Genomic DNA, 12,094 nt, shown 5'->3' on the forward strand with positions numbered 1-12,094 from the left:
ATGCCACAGTATTTCTGGAAGCGAGGCACTTGAAGAGTGGGACACCGGTATAAAAATTATCCAGGTAGAGGTGGTAGCCCTGGTCCAGCAGTGGGTGCACCAAATCCCACATAATTTTGCGGGAATTCCCAGTAAGGGGGGCATTCTGGGGGCTGAATATTGCTGTCCTTCTCCTTCATATATTAAAAATTTGTACGTATACCCTGATGCACTCTCGCACAGCTTATACATTTTCACGCCAAACCTTGCTCTCTTACTTGGCAGGTACTGGCGGAATTGAAGCCTCCCTTTAAAATGTACCAGGGACTCATCAACAGAAATACACTTCTCGGGGGTGTATGCTTTTTGGTAAACCGAGCACTGAAATGGTCTAATAGGGTTCTCAGTTTATACAAACGGTCAAAACTGGGGTAATCTCGGGGTGGGCACTGCTCATTATTAGCATAATGTAAGAAACAAAGTTTTGCCTCATAACGCATCCTGGACATGGCCATGCGGTACATCGGGGTGTGGTATAACATGTCTGTACTCCAGTAGGTCCTAATGGACGGCTTTTTCAGAAGCCCCATGTTCAAGAGCAGTCCCAAGAACTTGCCCAACTCTGCTGCGTCTACAGGAGTTCACCAGTGAGATTGGGCATAAAATGTGGGGTTCATTGTTATATACCGTTGGGCATATCAGTTTGTCTGGGACACCATAAGCTCTATAAATTCATCCGTGAAAAAGTCCATCTCACTGAGCCTTCCGTATTCAATTTAATCCCTGGGCTGCCCGTGGATTTGGGGCTCGTAATTGTCTGGTGTGGTGGTCCAAATGGGGTCACTTCGCTCAGAGGTTTCAACTGTTGCGGGGTCACTTCTCTCAAGGGTTTCAACTGTGGTGGAGGTCCTGGGGCGTCTCCTAGGTCGTCGTCCCCTGTTCATCACTGGATGAGGAGGTTGGTAATTAAAAGAGAGTCGTCCCATCTGACGAGTCTGTGTCAAAGGCAATAAACGCATAGGCCTCTTCGGCAGAAAATTACCTTTGGGACATATTTTATTTGCGTCACACGTGTAAATTGTGTTCTTAGACATGTGTATGCAGCAAAATATGTTCTCTTGCACAGTACTTTTATTAGTACTAGTAGAAGCAATAGACTGCTACTTTAAAACTTTTTTGTTTTTATAAAACGATTCCCTGACACTAACGAACCCTAATACTAGCTGAGATGCTGCAGGTGACAAAAAGTTTAGATATTTTATATATAGATAGATAGAAATATTTTTTTTTTATAGAACGAGTGGACTTCCCTGACCCTAAACCTAACTAAGGCAAGGGTTCCTAACACTAAACCTAACAATATTTTATGTGAACTTCCCTGACCCTAAACCTACCTAGATTATTCTGAGCTTTCCTGTCGCTAAACCTAACTACGGTGACGGGTGCCTGACACTAAACCTATCTAGATTATGCTGAGCTTTCCTGGCGCTAACAACTGCTTTTATGTGAACTTCCCTGACGCTAACTAACCCTAATACTAAACTATCTGCTCTCTTTCTTAACTGCCTTTTTTTTTTTCGTTTTATATTTTATAAAAAATCCCTAGAGACCAAAATGTGGCCCTGAAGTCTCAAAAGTGGTCAGTGATAGAGATCACTGACCAAAAACGTGGGAGACAAGGGGAACATAAGGACAGGAGTGGGAAGTGAATACAAGTTAGTAAAAGCAAAAAAAAAAAATGATGTATGTTATTTTTTCTAACTACTCTTCTCTGACTCTCTCCACAACTACTCTCTTCGACTAACTAACTCCAACAGAGAGTGGGTGCGGCAGGATCTAAGGTCAGAGCAGGAAATTACGTATGCGATCGCTGCTATTGGTCGGTCGTCACTAACCAATAGCCGCGATCGCGAAGGCGGGACCACTATAATTGGTCCCTACACATTGAGCTGTGTTAGCCTGCTGTTGGAAACAGCAGATATCACAGCTCGATGAAACGCTGGGGGAAAATGGTGATGCATTTTCCCCTGGACGTACTATTCTGGCGCTGAGCGCGAACGATGCACTAAGCGCAACGGAATAGTACGTCGCTGAGCGCGAAGGGGTAAATAGTAAAAATTGTGCCCTCAATCTCCCCTTTACTTCCACAGATGTCATAACGGATGCCGAACTTCCCCAATAATCACAACCACCCCACGTCCTTAACCCCTTAACGCTCAGTGACGTACTATTACGTCATGGAAAGCACCCTGTTCGCGCTCCATGACGGAATAGTACGTCTTGGGAGTAACGGCCGTTTCGGCCGGCCTCCCGACATATACAGGAGCTGTGACAGCTGCTGTCTCGTACAGCAGCTGTCACAGCTCCTACAGCGGGGACCGATCGCTGTGTCCCCGCTGATTAACCCCTTAAAAGCCGCGTTCTATAGAGATCACGGCTTTTTAGGGGTTAAGCTGCCATCGCCGGCCTGCTACACGATAGCGGCCGGCGATGGTGATTATGGCAACCGGACACCAAACAATGGCGTCTGGCTATGCCATAGACGGAAGCCTAGTGGGTCCTGACAACGTCAGGACGCACTATGCTTGCTGTCAGTGAGTAGCTGACAGTTCTAATACACTGCACTACGCATGTAGTGCAGTGTATTAGAATAGCGATCAGGGCCTCCTGTCCTCAAGTCCCCTAGTGGGACAAAGTAAAAAAGTAAAAAAAAAGATGTGTAAAAATAAGAAAATAAAAGATTTAAAAGTATTAAAAGTAAAAATCCCCCCTTTTCCCTTATCAGTCATTTATTATTAATAAAAATATATAAACAAATAAATATACATAATTGGTATCGCCGCGTCCGTAACGGCCTGAACTTCAAAATTATTTCGTTATTTATCCCGCGCGGTGAACGCCGTAAAAGAAAATAATAATAAACCGTCCCAGAATCACAATTGTTTGGTCACTTCACCTCTCAAAAAATCGAATAAAAAGAGATCAAAAAGTCGCACGTACCTAAAAATGGTATTGATGGAAACTACAGTTCATTACGCAAAAAATAAGTCCTCGCACGGCTTTATTGATGGAAAAATAAAAAACGCTATGGCACTTAGAATAAGGTAACACCAAAAGTGAGTGATTTATTACAAAACGTATTTTATTGTGCAAACGCCATAAGACATTAAAAAAAACTATAAACATCTGGTATCGCCGTAATCGTATCACCACGCAGAATAAAGTGAATATGTCATTTATAGCGCACGGTGAACGCTGTAAAAAAAATAGAATAAAAAAACAATAGTAGGATTGCTGTTTTTTTGTCACCACGCCACCTAAAAATAGAATAAAAACTGATCAAAAAGCCGCATGCACCCCATGAAAACTACAATGGATTCCTCAAGGGGTCTAGTTTCCAAAATGGTGTCACTTTTGGGGGGTTTCCAATGTTTTTGCACCACAAGACCTCTTCAAACCGGACATGGTGCCTAATAAAAAAGAGGCCTCAAAATCCACTAGGTGCTCCTTTGCTTCGGAGGCCGGTGCTTCAGTCCATTACCGCACTAGGGCCACATGTGGAATATTTCTCAAAACTGCAGAATCTGGGCAATACGTATTAAATTGCGTTTCTCTGATAAATCCTTTTGTGTTGTAAAAAAAATGGTATAAAGAGGATTTTCTGACAAAAAAAAAAATGTAAATTTCACACCTACTTTGCTCTAAATTCCCGTGAAACACCTAAAGGGTTCATAAACTTTCTAAATGCTGTTCTGAATACTTTGAGGGGTCTAGTTTCTAAAATGGGGTGTTTGATAGGGGTTTCTAATATATGGGCCCCTCAAAGCAACTTCAGAACTGAACTGGAACCTAAAAAAATAAATAAATGAGGCAATACTTCGCTTCTTACATTATACTGATAATGAGCCGTGCCCACCCCGAGATGACCCCAGTTTTGACCGTTTGTATAAACGGAGACCCCTATTAGACTGTTTCAGTGCCCGGTTTTCCCAAGCATTCATCCCCGAGACGTGTATTTCTATTGATGAGTCCCTGGTACATTTTAAAGGGAGGGTTCAATTCCGCGAGTACCTGCCGGGTAAGAGGGCAAGGTATGGCGTGAAGATATATAAGCTGTGAAAGCTGTGAGAGTGCATCAGGGTATAGGCCACCCCCAAACCAGACTGCTTCCTGGACTACAATAGGTACATGGGAGAGGTGGACTTGTCAGATCAAATCCTGAAGCCCTACAGCGCCATGCGGTGTGGTATAAGAAGCTGGCCGGGCACATCATACAGATGGCTTTGTACAATGCGTACGTGCTACGTCGATGTGCAGGCCAGACGGGAACTTTCCTGGAATTTCAAGAGGTGATTATCAAGAACCTAATCTTTAGGGACCAAGAAGGGGGGGCACCCAGTACTTCTGGAAGCGGGGCCACACGCATCGTACCAGGGCGGCAACACTTTCCAGGAGAAGTTCCCCAAACTGGCAAGAAGGGAAAAAGTCAAAAGAGGTGCAAAGTCTGCTATAAGGGATGACACAATATATCAATGTGACACGTGTCCCGAATAACCAGAGCTCTGTATGAAAGTGTTTTAAAATTTATCATACATCCCTTGGTTTATAATTTACCCCAATTTTACTTACCCTGACGCCCCCCGCACAGCTTATCCCCCCCGTCTTCCCCCTCTGAGCCCTGCTGTGTGCCCAGGCAGCTGATAACAGTCACATGTAGGGTATTGCCATACCCGGTAGAACCCACATTACAGTTTATGGGGTGTAGGTCTCCGGTCAAAATGCTCACTACACCTCTAGATGAAAGCCTTAAGGGTGTCGTTTTTAAAACGGGGTCACTTCTTGCGGGTTTCAACTGTACTGGTACCTCAGGGGCTTCTGCATACATGACTTCGCACTAAAAAATCCCCAGTAGGCCAAATGGTGGTCCTTTCCTTCTGAGCCCTCCCATGGGCCCAAACGGCAGTTTATCACCACAAATGGGGTATTGCTGCACTCAGGACAAATTGCGCAACAGAATGGGGTATTTTGTTTCTTGTGAAAATAAGAAATTTTCAGCCAAAACGACATATTATTTGCAAAAATAATTTTGTTTTCATTCCCAGCCCAATTCAAATAAGTTCTGTGTAAAAACTATGGGGTCAAAATGGGCACAACACCCATAAATGAATTCCTTGAGGGGTGTAGTTTCCAAAATGGGGTCACTTCTGGTGGGTTTCTATTGCTTTGATACCTCTGGGGCTCTGCAAATGTGACATGGCACCCGAAAACCAATCCAGAAAAATCTGGACTCCAAAGAACAAATAGCGCTCCTTTGCTTTTGAGCCCTCCCATGGGCCCAAACAGCAGTTTATCACCACAAATGGGGTATTGCCGCACTCAGGACAAATTGGGCAACAAAATTGAGTATTTTATTTCTTGTGAAAATAAGAATTTTTGAGCTAAAATGACATATTATTGGAAAAAATATATATTTTTTTCATTCCCAGCCCAATTCAAATAAGTTTTGTGAAGAAACTATTGTGTCTAAATGGTCACATTATCCATAAATGAATTCCTTGAGGGGTGTAGTTTCCAAAATGGGGTCACTTCTGGTGGGTTTCCAGTGCTTTGATACCTCTGAGGCTCTGCAAATGCGACATGGCACCCGAAAACCAATCCAGCAAAATCTAGACTCCAACAAACACATAGCGCTCCTTTCCTTCTGAGCCCTCCCATGAGCCCAAACGGCAGTTTATCACCACAAATGGGGTATTGCCACACTAAGGACAAATTGGGGAACAAAATGGGGTATTTTGTTCCCTGTGAAAATAAGAAATTTTGATCACAAATGACATTTTATTGGAAAAAATGAAATTTTTTTCATTTCACAGCCCAATTCAAATACGTGCTGTGAAAAAACTGTGTGGTCAAAATGGTAACAACAACCATAAATGAATTCCTTGAGGGGTGTAGTTTCCAAAATGGGGTGACTATTGGGGGATTCCTACTGTTTTGGCACCTCAACACCTCTTCAAACCTGGCATGCTGCCTAAAATATATTCTAATAAAAAAGAGGACTCAAAATGCACTAGGTGCTTCTTTGCTTCTAGGGCTTGTGTTTTATTCCACGAGCGCAGTAGAGCCACATGTGGGACATTTCTAAAAACTGCAGAATCTGGACAATACATATTTAGTAGTGTTTCTCTGGTAAAACCTTCTTTGTTACAGAAAAAAAATGAATAAAATTTAAATTCAGCAAGAAAAATGAAATTTGCAAATTTCACCTCCACTTTGCTTTAATTCCTGTGAAATGCCTGAAGGGTTAAAAAACTTTCTAAATGCTGTTTTGAATACTTTGAGGGGTCTAGTTTTTAAAATGGGGTGTTTTATCAGGGTTTCTAATACATAGGCCCCTCAAAGCCACTTCAGAACTCAAGAGGTACCTTAAAAAAAAGGCTTTTGAAATGTTCTTAAAAATATGAGAAATTGCTGTTTATGTTCTAAGCCTTGTAACGTCCAAGAAAAATAAAAGAATGTTCAAAAAACTATGCCAATCTAAAGTAGACATATGGGAAATGTGAACTAGTAACTATTTTGGGTGGTATAACCGTCTGTTTTATAAGCAGATGCATTTAAATTCTGAAAAATGCTATTTTTTCAAAATTTTCTCTACATTTTGCAATTTTTCACCAATAAACACTGAATATATCGACCAAATTTTACCACGAACATGAAGCCCAATGTGTCACGAGAAAACATTCTCAGAATCGCTTGGGTAGGTTTAAGCATTCCGACGTTATTACCACATAAAGTGAAATATGTCAGATTTGAAAAATGGGCTCTGAGCCTAAGGCGGGATTCACACGACCGGGTCGTTCCCGAGCCCGAGTGTCGGCCTGTAAAATCGGCCATTTTGCCCGGCCGGTTTGCATAAAGTTATGCATCCGTGCCGGGCCGGGCAGATCCGGACAGTGACATCAGCGGCAGCTCCTGAAGGGGAATCCCCATGTGTTCGGGGATTCCGCTTCAGGAGTTTCCCCTGATGTCACTGCCCAGATATGGACAGAGACATCAAGCGCTCTGTCCAGGAGCGGAATCCCCGAAAACACGGGGATTCCGCTCCTTCAAGGAGCTAAAGTGCGGCTAGCACATAGCAGAGCGGGGAGATACCTCCCTGCTCTGCTATAGTGGCGTCGCTACAGTAGTAGCAGCCGCAGCAGCAGCAGCAGCTGCTGCTGCTACTACTACTACTAGCGGCGCCATCGAAGGTGTCGCCGAGCCAGGGTGCTTTTAACAAGCAGGGGAAGGGAGCCAGCGCAGCGCTCCCTCCACCTGCTGTACACCCCGGCCCTGCAACACAGTGTACAGCGATGCCATTCGTCAGAATGGCATCAACTCCTCCTCCTCACATGCACTCTGCGCTGTGAGGAGGAGGAGATAGAGCGCAAGCGCCGGGAAACCCGGCCATCACTCGGAACACATTCCGGTGATGGCCGTGTAATACCCGGCCCCATAGACTTGTATGGGAGCCGGGCGGCCGGGTGCCCGGGCAAACATAGAGCATGTCCTATTTTTTGACGGCCGGATTTTCCGGCCGTCAAAAAATCGGTCGTGTGAATAGCCCCATTAGGGGTCTATCATTCCTAATGCAGCCGGGTGCCGGCCGATTTATGAACGGCCGGCACCCGGCCGGGAAACCCTGCCGTGTGAATGAGGCCTTAAAGGGAATGTGTTGCCAGCAAAACATGTTTATTTTTTTTTAATTAAACATTTAGTGTGTAGGTGATTTAGCATTGTTCAAATTTTTTTTATTTTTTTCACGAGTCAGGAAATATTATAAATTAGATTCTAATTTATAATATTTCCCATTGCTGGTCACTAGATGGAGCAATTCCCAAAATTGCAGCATTGCATGTGGTAAAGTAACCACAATGCTTTTTGCTGCAAAATTGGGAAAAAAGCACTCGCTCTAGTGAGCTCTGAGAATCCCCCCCTCCTTTATCCTGGCTAGTGCCGGGATAAACGAGGGGATTGAACGGTCTAACCTCCTACACTAGTAGTAGTAGGTTTACATACAGTAGTAAACACACACAAACACGAACATACATAGAAATCTCTTACCTGCTCCTGCCGCCGCGGCTCCCTCCGGCCCGTCCGCTCCGTCTGCTGCCGCTGGTCCAAGTGCACAAGTCCGGAAGCCGCGACCGGAAGTAGTAATCTTACTGTCCGGCTGCGACTTCCGGTCCACAGGAAAATGGCACCGGACGGCGCGCATTTCAAATTGGACTGTGCATGCGCAGTTCCCACACAGACGGCGTACACAGAAGTGGATGGGACGGGACCCGTTCGCAGTCCCTATCTGACTGTGGCTGCCGTATTCCATGTCTGTATGTGTCGTTAATCGACACATACAGAAATGGAAAAAAAATGGCAGCCCCCATAGGGAAGAAAATGTGAAAAAATAGAAAAAAGTAACACACAAACACACAAATAAATAAAAACGTTTTTAATAAAACACTAACATTAAACTGACATGAAAATTTTTTTTGTGGTGACACTGTTCCTTTAAGGCCAAAACTAGGCTGCGTCCTTAAGGGGTTAAAACTCAGTATTCAGAGAAGGACGCCCCTACTTTGTTTTTTCAGCAGGGCTTTCCCCCTATACTTTTGCACAGGAGTTGCACACATTGCTGCTGTGGGCTCTCTCTACCTAGCATGAGCAGTACGTGAACGCATCCAGCGCTATATATTCTGCACCCGTCTGTCTGTCTGTCTGTCTTCTGATAAACCACACACTAAAGATTGTAGCAAATAAAATGAAAGCATGTGGCTCAATTCACACAATTTTTAGCTGCTGTTGTAGTGAGAACTTCCCCCATATGTGAATGACCATCTGTGAATTTGTGTGCAGTGGTAAAAACCATTTTCAATAGCTTTAAACAAAAAAAAAATAATTTGTTATTATTGTTTCATTTATTTTGTATTATGCTTTATTCCTTCTGTTCAGTGGCTTGTTTTTGTTTTTTTAAATTAAATATAGAAATACCTCTAAATGTTTCTAGAGGACAAAGGAATGTAAGCAATAGGAAATGCTACACTAAAATCTCTGGTTAATGATGTAGCTCAGCGGGAGAAAAAGGTCATAATGTAGATAACATGACTGTACAGAGCACCTATATGTAATGTATCATACTTTTGGTAATAAAATCGGCACTACCAATCGATCAACTAAGGGTACTCGTAACCTAGACTGCACCTCCTGGTCACATGTAGTATTGCAGCAATTTCTATTTTCTTTTCTTGTTTCCTATTTTTTCAAGCAGAAATGATTAAACCTAAAACTACTAGGTTTACGCTAACCAATTGTATTGTCTTTTTATTTCCAGTTGCTTTATTTCCCGGCTTGTAAGAAGAGTTACCTAAGGAACAGGCTTCCACCTGCTGTGACTATCCTGAGAAGGGGCATTATAGGCCTCCCTGCCTTAGACCTTCATGTTACTGGGAATCTAGATGAAATGAATGAAGACAATAGATTTCCTCAGAGATCAGTGTGCCAAACATTCACTATGTAAGGATGCACACAGGAATTTTCAAAATGCTGCACCTACTATTTAAGAAGAAAACACACTTGTGCCCCACCATTACTATTAATGAACAAAACATTATGTAGGCCAAAGTTAGCGCTCTTGTCCCTGCGATCAAATTTTTTTTTTAATGACATACACTGTGGGGAGCCAGTAAAACTTTTTTTTTGTTCAAGAGCTTCAACAACAGGACCTTGGACTGGGCTGGGATAAGAACATCTCTAAAAATATTTTATCTTTCTTTTATTGTTGAGATCTATACATATAATTTGTTCGTGTTTTTTTTTGTTTTTTTTAGATGCCAAAATCAAAACAATTCATAGTTTTACGGTACAGACTCATTTTTGTACTTTGACAAGACAAAATGTGAAATTGTATAACTGTTTTTTGCTCTAGTAGTGTAGGACTTCCCATATTCACTTTTTTGTGCGTCTGTTCAGTGTCCTACATATGCGGATTGTCGCTGAATGCCTCCAGAAGTCGATTACCATGCTAAAGCATATTGTCTTACCTATTAACCCTTTCATCTCAGAGCCACGACCTGTATCCGAGTGGTGATGTGTTTTCTGTTTTGTTTTTGTAAAACATTTTGAAATCGGTCAGGGAACAAAAGCCATCAAAGTGCCATTAAACATAAAGCAGTTGGTAAGTTTACATCAGTCAGTAAAATGCTTGAAGCTTGTAAAATATACATACGACATAGCCGTCTATGTCATATTTAAGTACAGCTGTAAGTGAATTTAGCCAACACAACCCATTACGATAGGGATTGCTATGACCTATGTAGAGATCCGTGTACAAGACGTGTGAAACAAAATTGAATGTCCCACGTAAGGAGCGCGCATTGTGAACTTTATTGGCTTCCTTTAGATACTTGCTAAATTAAACCTAAATTAATAAAAAAATTACACATATTCCTCATCAGATGCTCAGATAATATTTTAAATATTGGATAGCTGGAAATGTATGAAATTGTAGGTCCACTCCTGTTCATATGCCCGACTGGCATAGAGGGGAGTATTCTACTCTATTGACCTGAGCAGTAAAGAATCCAAATGATTTTTGCCTGTGCAGTTTTTCATGATTTTACCTTCATTGTATATGGTAACTTCCACTATAGATGATCAAAACATAAGGAGCAATTCCAAGACGCAATGTTCTGTTGAAATAACATTTTAGGGAAGTATGAAAACCTCTGTCAGCAAGTTTATGGAATATGTCTATTGTGCAGCCAATGTCCAGCTGCAGATAAAGCTGCCACCTAATGTTGACTCAGGTTTAAGGTTAAATATTGCCATAGTGATTTTTCTTTAGTCACCAGTCGTTGTTTTGGTGCATACATCTGGATTATAAATTGTTCTATGGAAATAGCCATATTTCTTAAGGAAACCACCAGCAGAAATGTGAACGTGCTAAGTAGGTATATGATTTTGAGAGTAGTCACAAATATGGTGGCGCTGTGTGTAAGCAACATTTGCTCAAAAAGTGGAGGATTAAACTAGGCACATAATATAATTGTATTCGCTAAATCTCTGTATTTGCTCTCCTATATAACTTTGGTCTTATTGAACCAGGGGGCCAAAAGGACAAACGGTAAAGTCCAACCTATGTAGTTTCTGCTAATGCTAGGATCAGGTGTAGAATAGCAACCAATGGCATGCTGGTACCCTTGTTCAATACCACTAGAGCTGAGCTTCAAACGGACGACTTCTTGGCTGTAAATGACTGCCTCAGAGCTCTAAACTAGCACGCCATTTTAAAAAAAACAAAAAACATTGTCTTGTGGTTTACTTTTTGGTTTAATAAGATTGAATGCGGCTGCTTTACATTTTAAAGTCTAGTCTAGTAGCAAAACCATGTAAAAATAAACGGATCAGTTATATTATTCATTTAATCTTACATACTACAGTTTTGTATGGCAATAAAGCCTAAGATCTGTTGAGCAAAGTATGGCGCTTTCTTTGCATTACTTATGAAGTGCAGGTAAGCTGTTAAACTCAGGGATGAAAGGGTTAATGCAGTTGTGTCCTATGTGTTACAAGTTCTAAATAATAAACACCATCATTTTGCAGCTATGCAATTTTTTTTAGAATAAAAATTCAGGTTTTTTTTCAAGTGGTAAATTAATTTTAATTTACGGGTAATTATTATTTGCCATTATGGTACACAAAATATGCTGTAATGTGTTGTAACCTTGTTGTTATTGTATACGATTATTTTTCATGCTACTTTGAAAGTAAAGGAAATTCTGTGCTGGATCTTGTTAATCTGTCTCAGTCAAACCATCCGGTTTATTTTTTTTATCTTCAATTTCAGCTGTTTCATTTTTGTAATTCTTTCTCATTCAAAAATTGAAGCACCTTGTACAATAGCTTGGACTGGCACTAAAATGTTGCAGTTATTTTAACGTGTTCATTTACGTTTACCAATTTGAATTAGAAATGTTAGAACATTCATACAGTTAAAAAAAAATTATTAACAATTGTCCCAGTATAGTTACTACTAGGAACAAACATTGTCACTGACGGTGTGTTGACTTGTAATTCCTATATC

The 12,094-nt window shown here is 41.6% G+C and overlaps 1 protein-coding gene across 2 annotated transcripts in view; it reads left to right on the forward strand.

Moving 5' to 3' along the window:
• Positions 1-11,821, forward strand: part of ZNRF2 (zinc and ring finger 2) — a 127,708-nt gene extending 115,887 nt beyond the window's left edge. The window contains exon 3 of one of the 2 annotated variants that reach the window (XM_075827138.1): positions 9,344-11,821. In XM_075827138.1, the coding sequence (XP_075683253.1) occupies positions 9,344-9,366 (23 nt within the window). In that variant the 3' untranslated portion in view covers positions 9,367-11,821. The remainder of the gene's footprint in view (positions 1-9,343) is intronic. The other variant, XM_075827137.1, reaches the window with a different exon arrangement.
• Positions 11,822-12,094: the final 273 nt, after the last annotated feature.

Source organism: Rhinoderma darwinii, chromosome 5, assembly GCF_050947455.1.
Source record: "Rhinoderma darwinii isolate aRhiDar2 chromosome 5, aRhiDar2.hap1, whole genome shotgun sequence".
In the NCBI taxonomy this organism is placed as follows: domain Eukaryota; kingdom Metazoa; phylum Chordata; class Amphibia; order Anura; family Rhinodermatidae; genus Rhinoderma; species Rhinoderma darwinii.